Source organism: Rhinichthys klamathensis, unplaced genomic scaffold (assembly GCF_029890125.1).
Source record: "Rhinichthys klamathensis goyatoka isolate OS25496 unplaced genomic scaffold, OSU_Roscu_1.1 h1tg000535l_1, whole genome shotgun sequence".
Classification (NCBI taxonomy): Eukaryota; Metazoa; Chordata; class Actinopteri; order Cypriniformes; family Leuciscidae; genus Rhinichthys; species Rhinichthys klamathensis.
The window spans coordinates 18,987-45,572 of NW_026607011.1; the positions used below are offsets into that span (position 1 = coordinate 18,987).

The 26,586-nt window shown below is 39.8% G+C and overlaps 1 protein-coding gene across 1 annotated transcript in view; it reads right to left on the reverse strand.

The window, feature by feature from the left end:
- Nucleotides 1-23,662: 23,662 nt before the first annotated feature.
- The window catches only part of adam19a (ADAM metallopeptidase domain 19a), a 108,672-nt gene continuing 105,748 nt past the window's right edge, over nucleotides 23,663-26,586 (reverse strand). The window contains exon 23 of the mRNA XM_056238743.1: nucleotides 23,663-24,208. Within this exon, the coding sequence (XP_056094718.1) occupies nucleotides 24,157-24,208 (52 nt within the window). The 3' untranslated portion in view covers nucleotides 23,663-24,156. The remainder of the gene's footprint in view (nucleotides 24,209-26,586) is intronic.

The following is a 26,586-nucleotide window of genomic DNA, read 5'->3' on the forward strand; positions in this document are numbered from 1 at the left end:
TGAATACTTATGCGCTCATTTGTTTTCTGTTTATTATTTTTAATTATTCATTAATTAACTGGCCAGCTCATTTTTCACTTTGACGTTGTGAAGTACTGTGTGTTTACGGGTGAGAACAGTTCAGTTAACCCTCTATGGTGTTGCATTGTCTTCTAATGATGGAACGTTTTTTCCCACATAAAATTGGCAAATTGTTAAGAGATTCTTCCAAATAATATATTTCTTTTGGCAACTCTCTACCATTAAGGAAAATCAATTTTAATTTCAGGATTCTCCTCAAGTTTCCCTATAATTAAGTGTGATGAACTTTTATGAATTGATGCATTTGGACCTTCTATAAACTCATTATTAATTCTGTTCTTCGTGACATTTCTAGAATATTACTCTGTGATGTTTTTTTTCCCCCTGAACACATGAAACATTAATCATAATTGAGATCTGCATAATTCTAATTACAATAAACACCTGCAAATAAATAATTAATTGCAGTAATTGATGCCCCTAACAATAAGGAAATGCATCACTGCCATTTGCCATATGGATGCGTTCATATTTTCTCAGTTTACTGTTAACTATATTAGAAAAAACGTGAGAATCTGAAAGCAAAAACATCGATTTAACTTACCAGAGAGGCAGCAAAAATCCAGATGTTGAAGAAATGTACAGAAATGTTTTTAATAGGGCAAGATGAGGAGCATGTGTTGACCCCCAGGAAAAACAACCTTGGAGAGAAAAATCTCATTTAAATGTCATAAAAACAACATTATTGGATTCTTTAAAGACAGTGATTTCAATTCAACAATGTCATATGTCATATGTCATTGTTTTTTTTCTAAAAGCCAAGAAAGTGAATTAATCTACCGTATGGCCAAACGGCACAATAGAGGGTTAAAACATAATGCGTTCTTATTGTGTTAAAGCACAAAATCTGATATATAGGCCTACTGCATGTGTGATATACAGCCTGAATATGGCAATAAGAGCCTATGCAACTCGTTCATAATCTATATTTTATGTATACCGTTAGGGTTGACTGAACTTAATCATTGGAATGCATGATGGATTCCCAAGATGGTGAAGTGCTGGCTTGTTATGTGTACTTCAGCCTGGAATGAAATCGCATCCTCTCTGTGAAGTGCTATAACTGCATGACTGCTTCTCTGAAAGACGGGGTCTTGCTGCTGTGCCATATAGTCGGAAATTCAAAGAAATTATTTGGCGATCAAGTGTTGTTCTGCATGCATTGCCTGTCCTTCCTGTATCCGTGTGTCACAAGTGCCTCTTGTGTGTGTGATCCTGTATCTTGCATGTTGTGGGTTCTTGAGATAACAGATGGGAGTTCCATTTCTCAACCATCCTTATAGGTGCATGGAAAGCTTTTCATAATGAGCCAAGGATCTTGCTTGTTTACCCCGAGTGCACTTCACGCTTTAGCATCTCCTCTTAGAAGCCTATATTTGCAGATTTTTAGGGGCTTGCAATACAAGAACCAATATTCCTTGAGCCGTCTGTTTATGCCAGGATGTTTTATTGCTTATATTATGCACCATTTGTGTAAACAAACTTATATTGGTATTCTTTCTTCTCCCCTCGATCAAATCCCACCAGGACACACTGTGTCCATCGCAGTTGATTCTGGAGGAAGAGGGGCTCACGCGTGTCGCTCAGACTGTTCAGGCTCTTCTGGAGGTGCCCACATCAGGTGCCCGTCGCTCATCCCGCCAGGACCCATCGGGGCTTTCCCTTCAATCCACGACTCCAAATCAAGATGGCGCCTCCTAGGGTCATCGAGTGATTTTTCCAGCACATGTCAAATGCACATTTTTTTAAATGTTAGAAATGAAGATTATAAGCCATTGTGTAATATTATCGATAGCTTAAATGATTAGCATTTTCTCCTGTTGCAATGCCTGTACAGAGAGTTTTTATGTAAATTACAAGAAAAATTCATTGTGGCTATTGAAACAGACAAAATGATGCACAATAAAGCAAATTTAACTTAAAACTGCTTGTTTGTTGCATATGTACGCAGAATATATGAACATTGATGCAAGACGTTACCTAAATGAGCCTCGTTACTGGGGTAGTCGGCCGTTCTTGTGTAATCTTTTTGTTGGTGCTTCCTCATAATTGAAAATTAATTACGTTTGTAATCTTGGCTTTATTACAATGCAAGTTTAATTGGTTTTTCACAGGTAATTACTCTTGCGGAGAGGCAAAGGTGGCAGTAATCCTGTGATAAGCTAACAACAAGCTCTCGTGCTCCGATTGTGACGTGTGCACATTTGGAGGGTTGGACAAATGATGTGGCTCCCTATAGCCACCCTTATTTAGCAATAACTGTATGTGAAATTAATATGCTATGAATTGTTAGGGAGTGTAGCTAAAAAGCAGAAACAACCTTTTAGCCTCTTTGTTTATATTTTTAAAGCAATGATTAGAACAAAATCTTGAGAAAATTAGTCATTTACCACCAGTTGGGAATAAAATGGGTTGATTAGCTATTACATGGCTTGGTTGAATTCTAATGTAGAATGCAGTCTGTTATTTCTTGATAACAGACCTCTGCTAGTATAACACACCGTAGCCATGAAAAACAGAGCGTTGCTATGGACGCAGGATTCTAACCGTAGAGACGGAACGGACTATTTTCTTTAGAGGAAGCAATATAATAGGTTTTAAATCAATTAACTCCTTTTTAAATCAATATGTTGTGTCAAATTATTGATTTAGCCATGTAATAAGCGGGATAATGTAGAGCGAGGCAGTTGTAATAGCAAATACAACCCCTTCAGGCTGATTCAAGACCCCTCCTCTTCGCGTCGGGGTCCTGATCAGCCTGTCGGGGTTGTATTCGCTATAACAACCGCCTCGCTCTACATTATCCCTTACATATTAAACACAAACTAAAACGTTTAATTAGCGTGCTTCAGCAGATCAATCAACAGGACTTCAGTCTGGACTCTGACATGACTCTAAAGTATTGAATTTCTTGTGTTTGAGTCATTGTGTTTTGTATAATTACCATGTTTCATGACTCAGTCAGTCTCTCTTATGGTTCTGGATCACTGTCAGATGATCCGATACCCTAATGTTGAATTTCTTGCTATAGTTTGTAATTGAGAGCCAGAACCACGATGACCATATCAGCCCGGTTCTGTCAACACTGCATTGTCTCCCTAATAAACATCGTATACATTTGAAAATATTGCTGATTACTTACAAAGCACTAAATGGTTTAGCTCAGTACTTGAGCGAGCTCTGTCCTTCTCGTCTATTGCGATCTCAAAATCCGGCCAGTTGATAATTCCTAGAATATCAAAATCGACTGCTGGCGGTAGATCCTTTTCCTATTTAGCACCAAAACTTTGAAATAGTAACACAATAACTAACATTGTCCGGGAAGCAGACACACTCTGTGAGTTCAAATCTAGACTAAAAGCACATCTCTTTGACCTAGCATACACATAACACATTATAGACTTCTATAATTCAATGTTAGGCTGCATAGATAAGGTCAGCCGGAACCGGGAACACTTCCCATAAATCCTGATGTACCTGTTACATCATAAGAAGGATGGCGTATACTCTAATATTAGTCTCTTTGTTTATCCCGAGGTTTACCGCAGTCCGCCGGATCCAGGCCGTATCCGGATCTGATGAAGGACCTGCGCCTGGACACGACGACGCAGTCCTGAAGTGTTAACTAGTCCCTCCCTGTGAAGGCCTCCCTCCCTTTACCTCTGTACAGATAAAACGTTGTCGGGATAACTCCGGCTCACATGGCTACGCGGAAGCGATAAAAGATTTGGTATTATAAATTTATCAAGGCTTGTACCTTGGAACCTATTTCATGGTTTACGTTCTCGAGCCACCAGGCACTGTTTTGTGCGGATGTTTTCTGTTTTCTGTCGGAACGCGGTGTCGTGTTAGCGGCCCCTAAGTTAATAACTAATGATCGTTGCGACGGAAGTGAATCAATCAATCAAAACTAACTTTATCTGGACAATAACTTTATTCTAGAGCTGCTGTAAAGCCAAAACAACCTCTGTTACTTTAATTTCCTATCATCACTGTAAAGCTGCTTTGAAACAGTCTATGTTAAAAGCGCTATATAAATGAAGGTGACTTGACTTGTGTGCGATTAGCGAAATCATTACACAGCAGGTCAATCGCGGTAATCTGTAGTCAGATTTTTTTTTTTTAATAATAATTGGTTTCTCAGTTACTGCACACCGTTCAGACCCCGAAACAGCAAAACAACCTGCAGCATAATACTTCTCCATTAGCATTGATTCACAGCTGGGATGAGGTTTAGGTTTTAGAACACAGTGTTCGGTTTACCACAAAGATATTGTTTACATCGATCAAAAAGGCTAGCATCTGACTAATTTAGATGCTTATATGTAACAGATGAATTTGCTCCCAAATGCTGTAGAGGTTGTATAGATCAACAACAAACATTTCCCTTTTAAAAGTTGATCTTGTTACCCTAATATTAATAATTATTGCGCATTGTTTCTCCTGCTATTCTCAACCCTATCAAACCTGCAACCCACTAGTTGAGATGCATTAACAGAAGGTGAATAAGAGCATTAACACAGACCCTTTATTTCCTTTGCTATATTTATAAGCGTACTATGAAAAACTTTGAATTTTGGTTTCACTGAACCTGCATTATGGGGGATACTGGGGCTATTGTTATTTGAGTGAATTTTTCTTATGGTAGATTTTTTTCAGAGTCAACTTCTTTATAGACACGGACCTTAAAGTCTATAAAAAGCTATTGAACATTTATATTATTATTTTAAAATGTCGTTCAATGAAAACATAAACCTGCTGTTTATTGATGTAGTAATTGATTGGATTAAGCAGAATAGCTTTTCTTTCCTGTGCTTTAAGCACTTTAAATACTATGCCCTTCGATGGCTTTCAGCAAAATTTAAATAGCAGTCAAGTTATCAAAAACATAAAGCCCTTGTTTAGGCCAATGGGTACTGTAACTAAAAAAAAATAACATAAACAACCACTGTGATTTGTCACTTGGTGTCTGCAGTATTTTTATCCTGGAGACATTAATATATGAACGTTTGTTTCACTCATGGTATTTCACTTGTTGAAGTGAAAATTATTTTTCACCAAAATTAACATGAAATACGTGCTCAGTAGTGTTTATTCATAAGCACTGTGTCTTTTGATAAAATATGCCAAATGGAAATTCCAATGCTACTTGGTTTCTTGAGAGGATCTTATTACATATAGGGTGCAATGAAGCTAAATGCCTCATGGTGTAAAAGGCCATTTTGACTCATGTTCTCCCAAAACTAAAACACCACAGCACTTTCCTGAACACCAGCTCTCTATTCACTACAATATTTTCTTGAGCCAGGAGCTGATCATATTCAAATATAAATATCCATAGGTAATATGGATAAATGTTATTTATCACACATAATTCTGATTCAAAATACTTTTTTCCCAGTTTTGTTGAATGTGATTTACATGTGAAATACTGTACGTCTGTAGCCCTAAACTTTATAGATTCCAGATATGCATTTACTAAACCCAGAATACAAATATCTTATAAAACACTTAGTTAAGAGGTTCTGAAATGCCAGAGATGATAATATGAACAGACAACTGATACACTATTTGAAAAGTTGAACAAGTATGTACTCAAAACATATCTGTATATATTTGTTTTATACATTTACACCAAAATCAGAGTACAAGCAGGTTTAGCTTAAAATGAAAAAGACAAGGTAAAACAACAGTTAATCAATATGAATATTTCTTAATGAACCATGCTTAAAATCAACCTATTTGAAAAATATTGTTAGCTGATGCTAACTGGCTAGCTAACTAGCTTGCTAATGCTAATTTTTAAGTCCAAATATTTTTATTCAACCACCTAGTTAAATTACATTTGATGAAAAAACAAAGGATGTGATGTTCATAACAAAACCTATTTTTTTTACCCTGCAGGTTTGAAAAAAAAAAGTAATTCAGAAAATATAATTATATTAATAAATAACATGTTCTACAGGCCTTATTCTCATATCATAATGGTGATGTTCTGCAAAACAACAAGCTTTAAAACACTTTCACACAACGTGAAATCCGTTTTCTCGCAGGTACGTCGCCAGTGTAAGCTTCACAGTGAATACTTCTACATAACTCTCATCAATGTAGTCCATAGAAACAACAAACACGTATCTTGACTTTATTTTGTGGTTATTATGGGAAAAACAGTGGGAAAAAAGGGGGGTGTTTTACCGAACTCTACCATGACTCATTTCTACAACTCTATCATATGTTCAGTTTAGTCTTGTTTGCTCTGTTTGCATGCGTCCCTAATCTTTAGTTAATTCCCTTGTTTAGTCCCATTACACCTCTTCTGTTTTAGTCAATCATTATATCTATTTAAAACCCTCAGTTTCCTGTGTTTATTTGTCTGGAATTGCTTGTTGTGCAGTGTTTGCTCCCTTACTCCTGCATCTTGGATTATTAAATAACTTTATTTAGTTTTATCTTGTGTTTTATCTACCTGTGACACTATTGTATGGAAGCTTGTTTCTGCCACAGAATAAAAATTTAAAAAGTAATTGCGACTTTTATTTCTCAATTCTGACTTTGTTCTCATAATTGCGTGATATAAACTAATTGTGTGTTATAAAGTCAGAATTGCGAGATATAGGCCTAAAGTCAGAAATGTGAGATATAAACTCGCAATTGCGTGTTATAAAGTGAGAACCCAGATAGCAAACAGGCTTTGGGCCGGATCTGGCTAAATTCCGGCTGAGATTTCGGCCCACATACTGCATGGAATTACGGTCCAAGGTTGGCCCAAGTGCTGTTTGCCGAAAGTCAACCAGATCAATGCCGGAAGAAGACCAAAACTCACCCAAAGCTTTACAATGTACCCAGATATTATCCAGAACTGGCCCAAAACAACTCCGTAATCCCCAGATGTCAGCCAGACAAGAGCCAAACTGCCACCATCTTTACCCCAGAACTCAGCCACAAATTATCAGAAATTATCCCTGTGTAATATATATAGTGCAAGGAATAATAAAATAATGACACTACACAAATGCAAAGTACAGCATTTTATTGAGAGGGGAAGAAAATCTCAGCCAGATAAAAGGAAAAATAAAAAACAATGGGAAAAAGACAAGATAAACCAATACTAGAGTAAGGCAAAACAAAAGCAACAAATAGTCACAATACAAGATTAATAAAAAGACGGAGCAATAAATTAAAATGTTACAAAAAAAGTGTATGTGGCATGCTTAAATAATGAAATACAGAAACAAACCAAAATACGGTGGCCGAGAGATCGCAACGCATTGAAACAGAAGAAAACGTGCAAACAGGAGAAAACACCAGCAAATTAAGAAAACATCTTCATCAGTTTGACAACACACATGCTGCAAATACTCAGCGCAACCAAATACAAAAAGGCGCTGCAAACGGCAAGAGACTTCAAGGTCCTGCAACAGAAGAAAACATAGGAAAAACACCAGCAGGTTAAGAAAAAGCTGGTTATAAAAGACAAATTAAATACAATTTATATTTACAGATGTGCAAAAAGGGTAAAAATATAAGTTGCAACAATGTAAAACAGATTCCCTAATAACTTAAAATGTGTGGTTTACATTAACATTTTGCAAAGGTATCCTTCTTTTTCTGCCACCCTCGCGGTCACCAGCTACTGTATATGAAACCACCTTTTAATAACTTTTTCGACCTCCAGCTCATTGTCTGTGCACACACAGGACTTCTTCTTACAGCCTCTAGAATAGGAGCATAAATACAGAGTTAAAAAACACTTTGAAATAAAATGAACAATAGAGAAATAAAACATTTGTATTACCACCAGTCAAAGAATTAAAACTTTCAACATTCATTCATGACATGAGGGAATAGTCATGAATTTCCAGATAGATTTAGACACAATAAAAATGCACTTACCAATCACAATGTTTTTAAGCTGCAAGCTTTGGAAAGGTGTTTTCCCATGTACACCTCTCCAGTATATCACTTTGGCAAAGTCATTTTTGATTGCTTGCCTCATAATCCGCCCGACCGTGTCCTTTATGTCAACTCCATCCAGCAATCCCAGTTCAAGTACCTGAAATATTTTTAAAACATGCCATCACTATTAAGTCAAAACACTAAAACATGCTTTAATTTCTAATATCGATAGTCTGGGAAAACCCAGACAACTTCCGGCAAATTTAGATTTGCTCTGAAAGTTAGTCTGGCAAAGAGCTCATTCAAGCCCATTTCCAATCCGTCGAAATCGCGGCACCAATCAGAAACGATGACGACAGCGCTGGGATTTTGAAGCAGATTTTGTAGCCTACGTTACAAAGATGGATGCCGCCGTCGAACATCACTCGTTCGAATCAGCTATCGCGTCTGTTTTAAGCGATTTGAACGTTTCCTTTTTGTTAAAAACCGAGCAAAGAACAACAATCGGAGATGTTTCTCCGCCGCTCTGCATACGTCATCTCCTTCATCGCTCTGATTGGGTTTTAGGTCTATCCGCGACGTCCGTTGGTGACGCCCCTCTGGAAATGATTTGTCTATGACTCTTTGCCAGACCATAACTCAGTTACAACTGAGAATGGTCTGGTTTTAACCAGGCTATAATATCGATATTATATTTACCAAATTAGACATTTCCTTTACAATAGAACCATAATAGAACTATTCCTTTAATTTATTTTTTATTTAGCAAAAGGATGGCTTTTAGCCCCATTGCACCCTATCTGAACCTATACTTTCAGCACACCAGTTGAAGCCTCAGAAGTCGCTAGCATGCTCCTTACTATCTTGAAAACAGCGGAAGAAGAAACAGTCCCCTGGCAGACGGGAAGAAGAATCTTAGTAAGTGCCTTTTCAGTGACACTTAGGGGAAAAAGATGAATCTGAGAAGTGACATTTTTGAGCTTCTATCCGAAGGATTAAAGGTCTGTTTCAGAGGTTGGGTGAGAGAACGGCAGCAATTGAGATCAATTCAGTTCTGCCACTCTTGAGCTTTTGAGCAAGACATTTTCACATTTCTAAAATAGCAAACTGTCACTTATGTTCCGCTTCGGCTTTCAAAAAGACATGAATTCACATTTGGCACCAAAAGAAATAGCAGTAACAACAATGAAAAACAGTTGGAAATTCCACAATCTATGCCATTTGATATAATGCAGCAGTGAGTGAAAGGCTGACAGGCTCACATGCTATTTTACATTCATCCTCAAATGGAGCTCTGCTGAGTCCGAAAGCTGAGCTGTACTGTGATAGACATACCAAATTGATTATAGGCGGCCTGCATCAATTATTAATGTGAGCACTTTCTTCAAAGTGCATCTTTAATATCGAGCGCACTACTTCCAGACTCACCTGACCAACTGAGAAAAAAGCTCACTTTCACAGGCAGGTTGCCAGACGTAACCTTGATGATGTTGTAATGGGAGGTTTTGTTCTTGCGTGCAATCGGCAGAATTCGAGATCAGCAGTCAGGCCGGATCAATATGTAAACATAAATTGTAGCATAGCTTTGATGCCTCAATACTGTTGATGGTTTCCCCCCAACAAATGTAATTAAAATCAGACTTAAGTGCCCTGTTTGCAGGCCGCTGAGGAATTACTGCTGTAAAATCTCAGTGCGACTGGCTTGTGCGAATATCACTTTGCTTCAATTTATAAGCCGTGACACGCTCTACTCTCATGTGCGACCCAATATGCAGTGACATTTCTACTTGTTCTAGGTTGTAATTTACTCTACATTCGTGTATCATGTTCTCTTCCATTGAATTGAATGCTACTGCTTTACATTAAGTTTCAATTACTCTTTGTCCCATTGTTCTGTGGTTAACTCAATTGGATTACGCTCTATTGAATTACCTCTTGCTCAGTTCTGTTTCATTCTGCACTTGTCTTGAAGCTAAAGAACATACTGTGGCCTCCAGCATTTTAGACTTGCCAATGATCTATTCTATTCACATTAATATTGATATGTCTCAGAGCATATGGCTCCATGTACAGTAAGACGCTGTATCCCCTCCAAGTAGCTTTAACAGACATGGTCTTTCTCTTCTTGTTCATCCTTTTGTGTGTGTAGCTTTGTGGGATATGCCATAAAGTGGAGAAGAATCAAGTTTAGTGCTAGTTAATTTCTTTGGGCAATTGCTTATCTGTGCTGGACAGCTGCATCTGTTCAGTCATCAAAGTTTTGTAGGATCCTAACAACAACAGCCAGCAAATTTAACAGGCCACTTTATGTGAATGCTGTACCAATAAGCAATACATGCACAAATCAGTGTTTATTGTTGCAAGAACTATTAGTAGTGTTTTTGGGTTAATGGATTACAAGTAACTTAAGTTATGTAATCAGAATACTTTCTTCATGGATCTAGTAAAGTAACGCTTTACTTTTAAATTCACAACAAAATATATCTTACTTTCAAAAAAGTAACGCAAGTTACTTTGTTTTCCCATTTATTGACTGTCACCTCATCTGTCCCCATGTTGAGAGAAATCGGGAGTGAGATGACGATGCGTTGTGTGCGCTGTGTAAACATGATGCGTATTGTAGTTCTAGACCAATTGTGAGGATCTCAATTGCACAAAAAAAGATTCAGTATTCCTCAAAATAAATAAAAACATTAAAAATGCCAACTGCAAACTACTGCAATAATTAAATATGTGAAATAACACAAATGTGAAAGTGTTATAATACTTAAAGTGGCAAGCAGGACGAGCCAGAGGACTGTGAGAGCGAGGATTGATAATGAGCGTCTCGAGTTTCTCATGGAGGAGCCTCGGAAGCATAAAAGGAGGAGCGACGACAGTGAAGGACGAGAGAGGACCAGGCTTGGACTATTTTACGTTAGGTTTTGTTTATGTGTGTGTGGGAGTCGTCCCTGAGGGGCTGCCGCTTTTCCTGCAGTATGCCGGATCCAGGATGTCAACTATCCTCTCCCTATGGAGGATCCCTTTCCCACTCTACAGATAAAGCGTTGTTGAAAATCCGGTTCGCGTACCCCGAAGTGATAAAATAAAATTCTGTATCAAATTTATAGGCAAGACAAGTAGTTTGTTTAGGCATGGTTGGTAGGGAAATTACCAACCTGCGCACACATTCAAACGAATATAACTATAGAATCAATTTTTAATGCGCATGTGAAGGCCATCCGGTCACAGGTTCGCGTTTAAAGTCTGTTTAGAGAGAACGCCGTCGTCTTAGTGGCCCCTAATGTAATAACAAATGATAATTTTGCTGGAAGTGAATCAATCAAAACCAACTTTAGCCGGAAATAACATTATTCAAAATCGCTATAAAGCCAAAACAATCTCTGTTACCGTAAATTGTATGTTTATCTCTGTAAAGCTGCTTTGAAACAATCTCCATTGTTAAAAGCGCTATATAAATGAAGATGACTTGACTTGACTTGACTACTTTTATTTTGTGTTTGTTTTATTATTAAAGTTGTGAAAAATTCTTCTTCCCTGAGCTAACTAACCTTGTTACACCTAACATGCCATTAAACTGCAATGAAAAGTAGCTAGTTTAAACATCAAATGTCTCTCCTCAATTAAAAAGGGTAACAGTGGCCTGTCCCACCTCAGAGGTATTGAACTTCTTGACTACATATAACAATTAAAATCACACAATTAAAAGTAACTCTTTACAAGGTTCATGAAGTAACAATGGTATGGAGCAGAGACTTTTAGAGAGGGAGTGTAAATGGATTTTTGACCTGAAATGTCTATATCATTTGGCCATGAATGAGGAATTAACCCTCAATTGTTTTCTATAAATGTTGATTGATTTTGATGTTTAACAATGGTTATTTGTTGATTTACACAGTGAGAAATATAATAAGAATCATTTAACAGTTATGTATTTCAATGTCTAATCATGACGTGTAATTGTTATGTCACTTTTTTGTGATATTCAATAATTGGAATGAGAATATTTATGGTCATGTTTTTTTTTAGAATTTTCAAAGCTTTGAATAGATGATGTAGTTGTTGTGATGTGTATGTATAATCAGGTTATTTATGTAAATATTTTTCTATGGGATAAAGTCAGATTCCGGTATATTACATTGATTACGGTAATACGTTTATAAATGACCGCAGATGTATGCTTGGAAACACATGACATTGATGAAGAATTGAATCCGAAAACGTTTTGTGCCCCTTGCACTTTTTGCACTTTATTGTGACCTCTGAACAATAAATTCTTGTGAGCTTTTTGGACAATTTTCGTGTGCGGATCTTTTTAGGTTTTTTGGATCTACACACCGCAAGAAGTAATTTCCATCTGTTAATATTTCGTTTTCTATGTATCTATAATGGACCAGAGATAACAAAAGAACAAAAAAACAGTTGGATTTTTTATTAACTAACATTAACAAGGATTAATAAACACTGTAACAAATGTATTGCTCGTTGTTAATGTTGGACCTTATTGTAAACTCAAATAGCCTAATCTTTCAGGATCAATGTGATCATTTGTACCAATTTAGAGTATTGTTTTAAATTTAGAATGTTTTAATATTATATGTAACTTACATTTAAATTCTATTCAAACTATTAAATCTATTTTAATTTGATGTTTATCAAATGATGTTTGATGTTTATCTTTTTTTGGTAACACTTTGTTTCGATGGTCCACTTTAGACATTCTACTAACTATACGTAAGTTTGCAACACCTGTCAACTAACTCTCGTTAGAGTATTAGTAGACTGTTAGGTTAGGGTTAAGTTGTAGGGTTTGGGTTATTAGAATAATTTCTCTTGCAGGAACATCAAAATAAAATGTTAGCAGATATTAGCAGACAGTCTACTAAATATTCTAATGAGAGTTAAGTTACTTATAGTAGTACAATGTCTAAAATGTGCCATCACATTTGAAAATGAAATAACACGAATCAGGGGTTTAAACTTCATAATGTTATGTATGGTGGTATTAAGAAATTACATGCCACAGTACATAATGGATTACCCGGTCCCACCCAACGTTCTGCCAACCCATTGGTCACCATCATTGCCAACTACGAGAACCGACAAACGAATGAACAAAACAGGTAACAAAACACGAAGTAACAAAACATACTTATACACAGAGAACTTATATACATGTGGGATTAGTAACCTAGGTGACAAACAAGGAGAACTTAGTAGCCTAACTATATAAATGAGAACTGAACTGAACTGAAGGAAACATGGGAAAATGAACAAAAACGCATTACCCTGACGCATAATAAACAAAAAATGAATTTAAACGTGGCAAAAAAAAAAAAAGAAAAGCGTGTGTGATTCATTGAAAGTGACACAAGCATTTACATTTCTCAATCCCCCCCTCCGATTTTTATATTTGCAACAGTTTAAATCACACTGACTGCAAAAGCATTTTAGTGTCCTGTTTTAGAGGGAATATGTGCTGATATTGAGAGTGGGTGATTCAGTCCTATTTTCTACAACACTGCTCAATTTCCTCCCCTGACTTAACAGCTCCTTTACCTATTCCTACATAATTAATCACACACCATCTCCTATAGACATGAGAAGGATGGACTCGGGGCATGTAGGAGAGTGAGAAACTAAATTTAATTAAAACCAATACAATGCAATGCCATGTAAGAGCACAGCGTGAGAAGTGTCTGCTCAGCAGACTGAATATGGCCACGACACAGTGCAGGATTAATTTCAAGTAAAAACAAAAATTGAGGCGGAAAGGCTGCTCGTCAATTTAGAGCGATGAGGGTTACTGCTGACAGCATGGATTCAGTTCCTCCCTTCCCTAAAATGCACCAGCCACAGCTGTCAGTGGAGCTTTATTGGTCCATATGAGGGGGTGAGGCAGGTCTGACTGTGTGTAATGAGCTGCAAATCAAACAGAAGGGTTTGCATTCCAGTTGCATTGAGCCACAGTTTCATGCAGGTGGGGTCATGAAGTACTACAATCCAGCAGCACTTCACTTGAACATCTTAATAGCGGCGCTCAACAAGAGTCACTGACTACAAAGGCTGGCGAAGCCCAACTTTTACAGATGCCATGCAGATACAATCTCGGTATCACTTTATTTTGATTGTCCTTTTTGAACATTCTGTTGACTATGAGTAACTTTTCAACTACATGTCAACTAACTCTCATTAAAGTATTAGTAGACTGTCTGCTTAATATCTGCTAACTCTTTATTGTGATGGTTCCCCAACAGACATTCTACTGACTATCAGTAACTTTGCAACTACGTATCAACTTATTCTAACCCTAACCCTACCAGTTCTATTGACACTCTAATGAGAGTTAGTAGACATGTAGGTGCAACGTTACTTGTAGTCAACATGTAAAAGGGACCATTAAGATAAAGTGAAACCAAAATCTCTAAAATAGATGGGTCTTTAAAGGTTCTTTACACGTAGTAACAGTTCTATTTAGAACTGTATCTTCCTGAATAACCTTTTAAATGCTGAAATGGTTCTTTGTGTTAGAGTTTATGGTTCTTTATTCCCGCCTTTTTGTTTTGGTAAATGTATCAAAAGTAATCTGATTACGTAATGCACATTATTGTGATGCGTTTCTTTACTCGTAACATCAAAAAGTAATCTGAGTACGTAATGCTTGTTACTTGTAATGCGTTTCTTTACTCGTAACAACAAAACGTAATCTAATTACGTAATGCATGTTACTTGTAATACATTACGTGTTAGATCAAAAAGTAATCTGATTTCGTAATGCACGTTATTGTAATGTGTTTCTTTACTCGTAACATCAAAAAGTAATCTGTATACGTAATGCATGTTACTTGTAATACATTACTTTACTCGTAACATTAAAACAAATCTGATTATGTGCATGTTACTTGTAACGTAACATCAAAAAAGTAATCTGAATGCGTTATGAATGCCCCAACACTGCTCATTTCAGATGAGATTGAAAAAAAACGTTAGGTTTTCTCAGAAGAGGGCTATGCTAGAAATGTGTCCATCTTGAACATAATCAGAATTATCAGCTAATAAGGGTAAATTAACATACTCTGGTACACTAGAGGGAGCGTCTGAGTGGTTTCTACTGTTGTACCTTGACAGGCTGTAGAAAATTCTGATGGAAGCACGTCCTCATGTTCTGATATCAAAGATACACGAAGTGCAACTTGTATGAAGTTCAATTGCCTTTGCAATATTTCAGATTTATATTTTTTGTATATATTTTATAGTTTTCACATGATTTGGTAATTGTATTGATTAGTTTGTTAAATACACATACTTTATCTGTTTGATTATTCTATTATGTTTACAGTTTTTTTCAATTGCTTACACACCAAAATTAAAACTTTCCCACTATTAGCAAAACCTTACACTCAAGGAGCAAAACACCAGCCTAGATTTGCACAATTGTAAGCACGTTGTCAGCTTCACCCTTTTTGCAAAACATTACACACATTAATTTGTAAAACTCTACACACATTTTCACACCTTAGACACAGTTAAGGATTGTGAGGTTACTTCCTTGTCATTACAAAGCCCCGGTTTGCCATTGACCACACTAATGAATGAATTGGATATGCACATCCACCAGGTGTGGAAGCACACATGTGCTAATTTGAAAACGCAGCACTCAGGTGTGCTATAAAAGGCAGCAGGTGAGTTCACCTGTCTTCAACAAAAATGGAAGGAGCTAGAAGAAGAAGAAGAAGAAGAAGAGTGAGAATAAGAGGGGGAGCTCAAAGAGGAGATGAAGGAGGTAGAGGAAGAGGAGAAGGAGGTAGAGGAGGAGGAGAAGGAGGTAGAGGAGGAGGGAAGAGGAGAAGAAGGAGATAGAGGAGGAGGAGAAGAAGGAGATAGAGGAAGAGGAGGATAAGAAGGAGATAGAGGAAGAGGCCTAGGTAGAGGAAGAGGTAGAGAAGGACTTGAAGAGTTGATAGAACCTGAACAAAGAAGACTAGGACCAAATTTGACTCAAGAAATCCGTGCAACACTTATTGACCATGTTATCAACCATGGACTGACACTGATGGAAGCTGGACAAAGAGATCAACCAAATCTCTGGTTGATACTGTAACTGAACAGTTACAGTGTTCTTGTTGCTTTTACAGTAGTTTTTCTTCAGAGTCAAACTGTATGTACTTCATGCAGTAATTTTTATTTGTCTACAGATTTTATTTTTTTCATTGATTTCTTTGTTGGTTGATTACTGTAACTGATTATGGTAAGAAATACTGTAAATAAATACTTGAAATATGAGTATGCAGAAATCAGTGTTGTGCAGTGCTTGGGAAGTTTATAGTAGGCCTATTTGTGTACATTCTCCCTAGATCTCAAACTAATCATGAAGAATGTTGTGGGTTTGTCACTATTTTTTTTTTTCATCTAAATTATCCCTTACATAACAATGTCTGGCCAAAAATCTAGCACATGCTATTTCCTAAAAATAGTTTTTTTACAAATGAGTTTTTTATTTATCACAGCCGTGTGAAACTGGCTGCAATAGTGTCTGATCATTGAGGACTGTGTTGGTTAAATGAAAACTAATAGCATTTTCACAAATATGTGTATATCTTTTGACTGAAGTGTGTATGTTTTGACAGAAGTGTGTCATTTTGCAAACAATCTAGGAATTATGCAAATTGAGTGTGGTGTTTGGATAATTGTGATTATATTTTGAAAAAAAGAACCCGGTTTTCAAAATTGCGTGTAAACAATTGAAAAAAACTGTAATATAGTATCTCTTCAGTTTAAACCATAAATGCATGCTGTCCACTCAAGTGGACATCTGGAAATCTCTTTGAAAATTTTGTAAAAATAAAATAAAATAATCAAATCTTGTTTTTCATGCCCTAAGAGCAATAAAAACACATAAGAAAAAAATCCTGAATGAGGTTCTCATAATTCATGCATGAAATAGTTAATAAATAATATAGGCCTATACAAATAATATTAATATTAATAATATGAAGATACTAATAAACTTATATTAATGAAAACATTGTTGAAAAGGTTATTTATAACACCATTAAGGTCCTATATTGCCCTTTCAAAGCATGGCTCTTTATGGAACTTTGTAAAAAGGGTTCCCTTTCGTTGTCAATCCGAGTTCTTACATTCTTGAGCAGTGGCGCAAAAAGTGGGTATGCGCTATATGCGGCGCATAGGGGCGCAGCACCATGGGGGGCGCCAAAGCGATGGTAAAAAAAAAAAAAAAAATTAAAATTTCATTTAAAAAAAATATATATGCCTATATTGTATTTTCTATATGTAGCTGCTGTTGTGCGTTTTTTAAATCATTTCTGCATTTCTTCAATGTTATATAAAATTTTAGAGGACTAACAGGCTAGAGTAGGCTCCCTCATGGAGAAGGGGGGCGGGGTGATATCGCGAGCGCGCGGGGGCGCCGTGAGCGCTGAGCGAGCAGGTACGAGTAGTGAGTTGTCGTCGAAAAAGATGGATAAAACAAAATGCTGTGGGGCTAAAAATAGAAAAAGAAAGAGGGAAAAGGAGATGGCATGTCAACTGATGTGACAGCAGCTAAATAAGTGCATGCTGAAAGCCAACAGGTAGGATTTAAAGTGTGACATCCAGGCATGTAGGCTATCTCTGTGGCCATCGGGACTACCGGGAGATTCCCGGTGGGCCGACGTGCTTTTTCGGCCGATACATCTCATACTTTTTTTTTTTTTGTCTTAACGGCCCATAAAACTGTTACATCGGCGGCCCATTGGTTTTGTTTTGTTTTTTGTTTTGCTTAATTGGCGGCGCTGGGTTAGTGCCGGTGTAATGCATTGGTCAAAAAAAGTCAGCGTTAGTTTTTTTTCTGACACACCGGCCCATGAAACGTCATCATGTGCTTATATCTTTCAAGTATAGAAATTAGTACAAAACTAATTATGAAAGTTTACTTTATTTTTCAGTGCATTTGTTTTACAATATAGGCCTATGGCTATTACTATCATGGGATTAATATTATAACTATTATTATGTAGTAGGCTAGTGTAATGTAGACAGACACTAACTAAAAGAGGTTTGAATTTTTCTTTGTTTAATTTGCACCCTGAATAGAAACAGAGGTCCACCTACCACAGTTTTACCTAAAATCCTGTGAGAAACACTGGTATTGCTGTTCCAATTGAGCTTATAGTTTTTTTAGGGGGGTTCATCACGGTGGAGTAGCTATAGTTTAATTGTATTAATAAATGACAATTTTGCACTTTTATCTGTTAGCTCTCACTCGTTCCTACTCACTTATTACATGGCACACTTATTTATTTTTCTTTGTTTGAGGGGGGGCGCGAAAATTGTTGCTGCATACCCCTCTGACACTGGGTAGTTGCGCCCCTGTTCTTGAGTATCCATTCTTACAAAATGAGCCAATGGCAAAGAAATGCCATGGGTCTGCGGAATTTGCATGGTGCAACTCCGCCCCACCTCGTGGGTATAAAAGGAGAACGCCGGCAATATGCAGATATGTTTTCGCTTCGGAGCCAACGTGTATGCTTCACTCCCTAAGCCATTCTGAGATCTTCTTCCTCTTCGAGACGAGCTTCTCTCCAGGTGTTGGTGTGACGGCGATTCCCAGCGAGTGCACATTCTGCGATCTGTGCAGTGATCTGCCAGTGTTTGTGTTTTCTCCCTGGTCGCTTCAACACTCTGCAGAGTTTATCCTCTCTAAAAGAGCAGCGGGTGGCACGTCTTTTTAAAGATGCATCGCCCGTGCACTTCTGGTTGCGGTCGACTTTTATCAGACTCTGATGGGCACAATCGTTGCTTTGTGTGTTTGGGCTTTGAGCACTTTGGTCGAGACTCAATGATCTTGCAAAAGGGGGAGTCCCCTCATTCACACGGGAGCTGGTACTTCGGCTGGTGGCCAGGGTGACCTGAGGGGGACGGCAAGAGTCATCGGACGACTCGGCTGTGCTGCCTCCTTCGGGTGTGCCAGCATTGCCCGAGCCAGATCCCTCCGCCCTGTCCAAAGCGCTCGCGGCTTGATGATTGGTTTTTGGGTGTGGCCGCTGACACTCGTCGGGGGCCAACCCCAACTCCTTTCTTCCCGGAGGTGCATGAGGAGGTCACGAGGTCCTGGAAGACACCCTTGTCTTCCCGTGATCGCTCGGCGACCTCCTCTGCCTTTCCTCCCCTCGATCAGGCCGCTGCCGAAGGGTCCACTGGGGTCCCCATGGTGGAACGCTCTGTTGTGATGCAACTGTGTCCGCAGAGTGCTTCTTCCCGTGGTGACCCAAAGCACCCCTCCAAAGCCTGTAGGTTTTCGTCCACTCTCGTGGCGAAGTCCTATAGAGCCGTGGGGCAGGCAGCCGCCTCTTTGCATGCCATGGCCATTCTGCAGGTCTACCAGGCCCAGATGCTCAAGGACATGCACGAGGGGAGGACTGACCAGGGCTCTTTGATGAGCTGCGTGCCGCCACTGACCTCGCTCTCCGGGCGACGAAAGTGACCGCACGCTCCCTGGGCCAGGTGATGTCCACTAACGTGGTCCAGGAGAGACATCTGTGGCTCAACCTGGCCAATATGCGGGACGCCGAGCGAACTCGTTGCTCGATGCCCTCATATCCCAGGCTGGCCTCTTCGGCGGCGCGGTTGAGGACTTCCCCCAACAGTTCTCAACCGCACAGAAGCAGACTGAGGCTATAAAGCATATTCTGCCCCGACGGCCAGCTGCTGCCTCCACCCAGCCGTCGGCACAAAATCCTCAGCCTGCTCGCCGCCGAGGGCGCCCTCCTGCCGCTCCCACCCCTCCCACACGGCCCCAGCAGCAGTCTTCACCCGGGCCGCGTCGTGGAGGAAGCCGCAGGAAGGCGCCACAGCCCTCTCCAGCCTTGATGCCGTTCAAGATGCTCACAGCCAAACGCATTCAGGACACCGCTCGGATTGCTTCATATGAGACCACTTCAGCACTGGCTTCGCGATCGAGTCCCGAGGTGGGCATGGCAACAAGGCACGCTTCGAGTACCAGTTATTCCGACCTGCCGTCAGACCTTCACGAACCTCAGCTTTCTACGGGCAGGAGTGCTCTTAGAACAAGTTTCCAGGGATGTTGTTGTCTCAACAGATGCCTACACCATGGGCTGGGGTGCTATGTGCAATGGACATGCTGCCGCGGGCTCCTGGACAGGACCCCAGCGCCTATGGCATGTCAATTGCCTCAAGTTGCTGGCAGTACGTCTCGCTCTGCACCGCTTTCATGCGTTGCTCAAGAACCAGCACGTACTAGTCCGATCAGACAATACCGCGACAGTAGCGTGCATCAACCGACAAGGTGGTCTACGCTCCCGCCGTATGTCGAAACTCGCCCGCCACCTCCTCTTATGGAGTCAGAAGCATCTGAGGTCGCTTCGAGCCATTTATATCCCGGGAGACCAGAACTGTGCAGCCGACGAGCTCTCACAGCTTCAGCCTCTTCCTGGAGAATGGTGACTCCATCCCCAGTTGGTCCAGCTGATTTGGGATCAGTTCGGGGACGCACAGGTAGATCTGTTTGCCCCCCACGACTCGTCCCACTGCGACCTGTTTTACTCCCTGACCGAGGGCACGCTCGGCACGGATGCACTGGCGCACAGCTGGCCGCGGGGCCTCCGCAAGTATGCGTTTCCCCCAGTGAGCCTTCTTGCACAGACCCTGTGCAAGATCAGGGTGGACGAGTAGCAGGTCATTCTGGTCGCGCCACACTGGCCCACCCGGACCTGGTTCTCCGAACTTGTACTCCTCGCGACAGCACCTCCCTGGCCAATTCCTCTGAGGAAGGACCTCCTTTCTCAGGGACGGGGCACCCTATGACACCCTCATCCCGATCTTTGGAACCTCCACGTGTGGCTCCTGGACGGGACGAGGCAGGTTTGAGTACCCTACCACCAGCGGTGGTGGCTACCATCACTTCCGCTAGAGCGTCGTCCACGAGACACGCCAAGTGGAACCTCTTCGTCTCCTGGTGCTAGAAGACCCCAGAAAATGCCCGGTCAGTTTCGTGCTTTCCTTCCTGCAAGAAGGGTTTGAGCAAAGGCTGTTTACCTCCACCCTGAAGGTCTATGTTGCTGCTATCGCCGCACATCATGACCCAGTTGAAGTTAAGTCCGTGGGAAAGCACGACCTGATCGTCAGGTTCCTGAGAGGAGCGAGGAGACTGAATCCTCCTCACCCTCCTCTCGTTCCCTCTTGGGACCTCTCAGTGGTTCTAACTGCCCTGCAGGGTGCTCCCTTTGAGCCTCTGCAATCAGTGGAGCTTAAGTTCCTGTCAATTAAGACAGCGCTCCTGGTTGCATTGGCCTCCATTAAGAGGGTAGGGGACCTGCACGCATTTTCTGTAGACGAAGCGTGCCTGGAATTCGGGCCGGCCTATTCTCACGTGATCCTGAGACCCCGGCCTGGATATGTGCCCAAGGTTCCCACCACTCCCTTCCGGGACCAGGTGGCGCTGCCCTCGGAGGAGGCAGACCCAGCCTTGGCACTGCTCTGTCCAGTACGCGCTCTTCGTGCCTATGTATACAGGACGCAGTGTTTCAGGACCTCAGACCAGCTCTTTGTCTGTTATGGTGGGAAGCTGAAGGGAAAGGCTCTCTCCAAGCAAACGCTGTCTCACTGGATAGTGGACGCCATTGCTTTGGCATACCAGCAGCAAGGTCGACCGTGCCCCCTTGGTGTGACTGCCCACTCCACCCGGAGTGTGGCATCCTCTTGGACTCTAGCGCATGGTGCCTCGCAAACAGACATCTGCAGAGCTGCAGGCTGGGCAACACCCAACACATTAGCCATATTTTACAATCTCCGAGTGGAGCCAGTGTCCTCCTGTGTACTCGCTTCAACCAGCCGGTACTAGGACCCGCTCAGGTGTCTTCGCTTGGTCGCCATTCCACTCCACGGACTGGATACGTGCGATATTCTCCTCAGGTGAGCCTCACAAGCCCTGAGTTCCTCCAGCACTCCTGACGTCGGCGCCAGTGTCTGTTGCCTGTGCGTCGGCTAGGTGCCTCCCGTGTGCATGGTCCCTCCCTGAGCCCCACATGTGTATTTCCACTGTAAGCCTCTCTGAGCATGTGTCTTTCCCTTGGCAAGCCACCTTGCCACCCCTGGGGTTGAAATTTTCCACCTGCGGCTGGACACCCCAGTGTTTTCCATATGCTTCCTTCGGGTCATATGTGTATTCTCTAAGTCCCCCCCTCTGGGTTGGCATTAATTGCATACTTCTCTGACTTGAGATATGCTCCCCAGTGTACCTTGGTATTCCTGTGCTAAATAGGAGTCCTTCGTCCGTGCTAGTCTCACGACAGGGATCCCAGACTTACGCAGGGCAAAAAAAGACAGCTGTGAAGGTGGCGATTAGACTGGTAACCCCATTCGTCGTCATCCGACGAAACTCCGAGTGACAACGAGTAGGGAACGGAGACGTTTCCGACGTTCTGTACATACGTAACCGAGACGTTCTATTTAGCACCAAAAAGGGTTCTGCTATTGTTACAAGCCGAAGAACCCTAATTTGGTACTGTTTAGAACCATTTTTTTAAAGAGTGATAGAAAGAAATTTAAATATGGTTTTCAAGGCCAAACTCTCTGCTGAAGGTCAGCCAGTCAATAAACATTTTAAGTGGTATCTTATATCAACAAACTCATACATTATACATCATTTTTTCAATTATAAATAAGTGAAATATGCATACAAAATCATCAAATTGCAATGTCTGCAAAATAGACTTGGATGATTCACAAAAAAAAACAAAAAAACATTTTGACAATGATTTAGTTATGCTGAGTTTATGAGAATGCATTGATTGATAAGATACTCCAGCAGTTCATTTCTCAGATACATTATCAGTCCTTTCACATAAACAGCACATTAATCTTTCTTTATAAAGCCTGTTTAGAAATTATTCGAAGTGCTCCCGAGGCTATGCAGAAGCACGTTTATGGACTAATGTCAGTGCTGTAACATTTTCCTAAATTAGTCTTCAGTGACGGGTTTCCGTTTTCATAGCTGTCTAATCCAAGTGTAATCTTGATCTTTGTTCAGGGAACCAGTTTTAGTTTATTTTAATAAACCTTTACTCCTCATTTATGCATTATAGAGCAAAAATAATGACAAACAAGTTTTCCAAACATTCTTAAGTATATCTAAATTGGGTTACACTTCATTTCGGTGGTGCACTTTAGACATTCTACTAGCTATAAGTAAGTTTGCAACTACATGTCAACTAACTATCATTAGAGTATTAGTAGACTGTTAGGTTTTTAGATTTCGGGTTAGTAAAATAAGTTGCAAAGTCACTTATATTCAGAATGTCTGTTGGGGGAGCATCACAATAAAGTGTTATCAGACATTAAGCAGACAGCCTACTAATACTCTAATGAGTTTGTTAACATTAATTAGAGTTAGTTGACATGTAGTTGCAAACTTACTTATAGTTAGTAGAATGTCTAAAATAGATCATCGAAATAAAGTGTTGCACCATTTAGATATACTTAAGAATGTTTGGAAAACTTGTTTGTTATTATTTATCAATTTTGCACCGAAATTACACACTTAACCTTTAGTTTCATTTTTTTTTTAATTAAGTTCCAATTTCTATTATTCAAGAACCCATTCACTGCAAATTAATTTTTTTTGACCTGATAATATAAAGAATGAGACCTGATGTAAAGTCTGCAATAAAGTGAGGACAACCACAACAACATGGTATCTTTACTAAAAAGGTATAACATATTTTATGTACCAAACAAAAAATCTCATACAGACCAGTACAACAAATTAAACAATCAAGGCATTAAACAAAACAACATCTTTGGCACTTGACAAATAGATGATAGTAAAAAAAACAAAAAAAAATGTAAACAAGACAGAGGCATTACATTAAAACGCAACAACACATAAGTACAAAAAAATTGCAAGGGGATAAAATTCGAGTTTTTGGCAATGTAATGGTCTATCCAAAACTTTCTCAGTCTGCATGTTTTCATGCAAAACCGCGTCATCTCTGCTGTGCCCGACTGAATTTGAACGGCGATTTGTGAGGCTTCATCCACGGCTCTAGCACCATGCTCTTCCATCCCTTGTGAGACAGCTCCATATAGTACCAGTTGTCAAGGGTCCTTATTTAGTGCAAATAGGCTGGCTGCAGTCTTTCAAAATGAATCCTGCAAGAGTCATTTTCGGAAAGGGGACGGAACTATGAGTGGTTTGGGTCCTGAAACAGGCCTGAAATAGGAAAAAAACACTAGTTATATCTAGATCTCTGAGGTTCAGTCAATAGAGGCAAAACTCTATACGCACGCGCGCACACACACACACAAAATCTGATTTATATAGCAAGCTATAAGAATTTAATCTTTTTGGCCATATAAATAACAGAATTTGCACCGAATCGCTCAGTTCCATTAAATAAAATGTTTTTTTTTCCCCCTCCTTAAGTATGTGCTCCATATTCACCTATTTTGTACTATATGGGCCATAAAAGCCTTATGTATTAAATATACAAAACATAAAATAATTGTGTTTAAAGGTTCGATAAACGGACTATTCTGACTATTATTTCATATGTCAGGATTTACAGGATTAAAATTTCTGTAAAAGCGGGAATGATATTCAGTGCTTATCTCAGTTTATCTCGTATTTGTCACAAGATCCTTCAATATAAAGACTTCGCACTGTTAACTGAAAGCCTTTCCCAGGTTGACCATCATTTCAAACTAACTATGCCTTTCTTTTTGTGTAAAAAAACATGATATAAATATGATACCCTGTTGAGCCTGTCAAAATGAAATGCAATTTTCAGTATACACATTAGATTCCTCAGAGTCTCAAGTCTCTTTTTATCACAACATACTGAGCTTCTGTGACCACTGGGAAGCTGAGAAAAGATTTATCTTCACAAGCTGCAACTCTGTGAGATCCGGTTGTTCTTAGATTGGAGGTGCATGTAGTGCTGGAGACAAGCAGAACTGAGGCCTGGATGTACGTAGGTGCAGTTATTTCTGAAAATAAGTGCTAGACGGCTGCTTTTGAGAACTAATAGTGCACTAGCATTGATATGGACACTCAAGGAGAGAAAATATGATTTAAACTTGAAAATTTTGCTGCTTAGGAGATTCCAATGGGGCATGTGTAATTCCCCATAAAACCTACTACTGTATAAATGAGTAAAAACCCATCCGAATGTTTGATGTGTAGTAAAAATTCAGTCCTATATTTACTGCGCTCAAGAGTAGGTACTAGGTAGGGAGGTGAAAAGAATCCCATAAAATATCCAAACCGCACGACTCACCACCCACTGTTCAGCACGCTTATTTGAATCTAACAATGCCTCTGATCCATCTGGTTTGGCAAAGAAAAACAAAGCATCACATAATTAGGATAGACAAGACTCTCACTAATTAGGACTGCCTTTCTTACTGGAGAGTAACTGTTCAATCAACTGCTAACTGCTAATGGTGTCACAATTTCAATATTTTGTCACAAATTAGTCACAAATGGCGAGTGGAAAAGATATGACGCAGTGAATCCTTAATGTAGTATATAAACTTGGTTCATGTACCGTACATACATGCATGTACATCTATGAAACTTAGTATATTGTTTTCAACGACCAGAAAAACTTCTGCACTGACATTCATTAGCGCCGCCCAACAGGAAAGTGGTCATTTTCGAATTTTGTGAAAAGGAAGTTCAGTGAACATATAATACTCCTCTTAGGGCAGGGATGGGCAAACTCTGTCCTGATGGGCAACTATCCTGCAGAGTTTTGCTCCAACCCTGATAAAACTTAGTTGCCTGTTCTATATAGTATGAGTGTGTGTAGTATGAATGTCATCTAGACGTACTACATCCGCCATGTTGTCATTATCATGTGACCTACCAGCGTCAGTTGCGTCGAGTCACTGCCACCGGAAGAAGTAGGTCATCCGGGTAATTTTTGCCTACTCTTATGACTACCGTGAATTTGCACACTTCTTTTGTTACATACTGTTTTTCAACCTATTATATAGTAGGGTGGTATGTGATTTCGGATGCAGCCCAGGAATCCTGACAACATTGATTAGCTGGTTCAGGTGTGTTTGATTATGGTTGGAGCAAAACTCTGCAGGACAGTGTCCAAGGGGGAGTCATGTGATCGTCAACTTGGTCAACACAATGCCAAGACAACAGGTATGTTTACATGGACTAATTTTGTCAATCCGAATGAATCCAATCTGATTCCAGATTCGGAAAGCTCTGTTTATATGAGCCCTAAACTTTTCAATCCGATTCACATTTTTGGTAACGTGCATTTATGTTTTGTGAACAAAACTTAAGCACATGTTCAGAACTGGAAAAAGCACAGCTATAATGTCACAGGAGCTACCGTGAGCATAATTGTTTTTGCCTCGATGACTTACCTAAATAGAAAGCTGACAAATATGTTGAAAGAGGTTTTTTTTAGCAAATATTTAGTAAATATTCAGTCTCCGCCAATGACGAGTTCGTAAGATTTAAGTGAACATATGCACGGTCACATTCGTAAGAAGTAAAACGTATACAAATAGAACTGTTATTATAAAAGGGCTCTTGTAAACATACGCATCCCAGCACCGTGCACC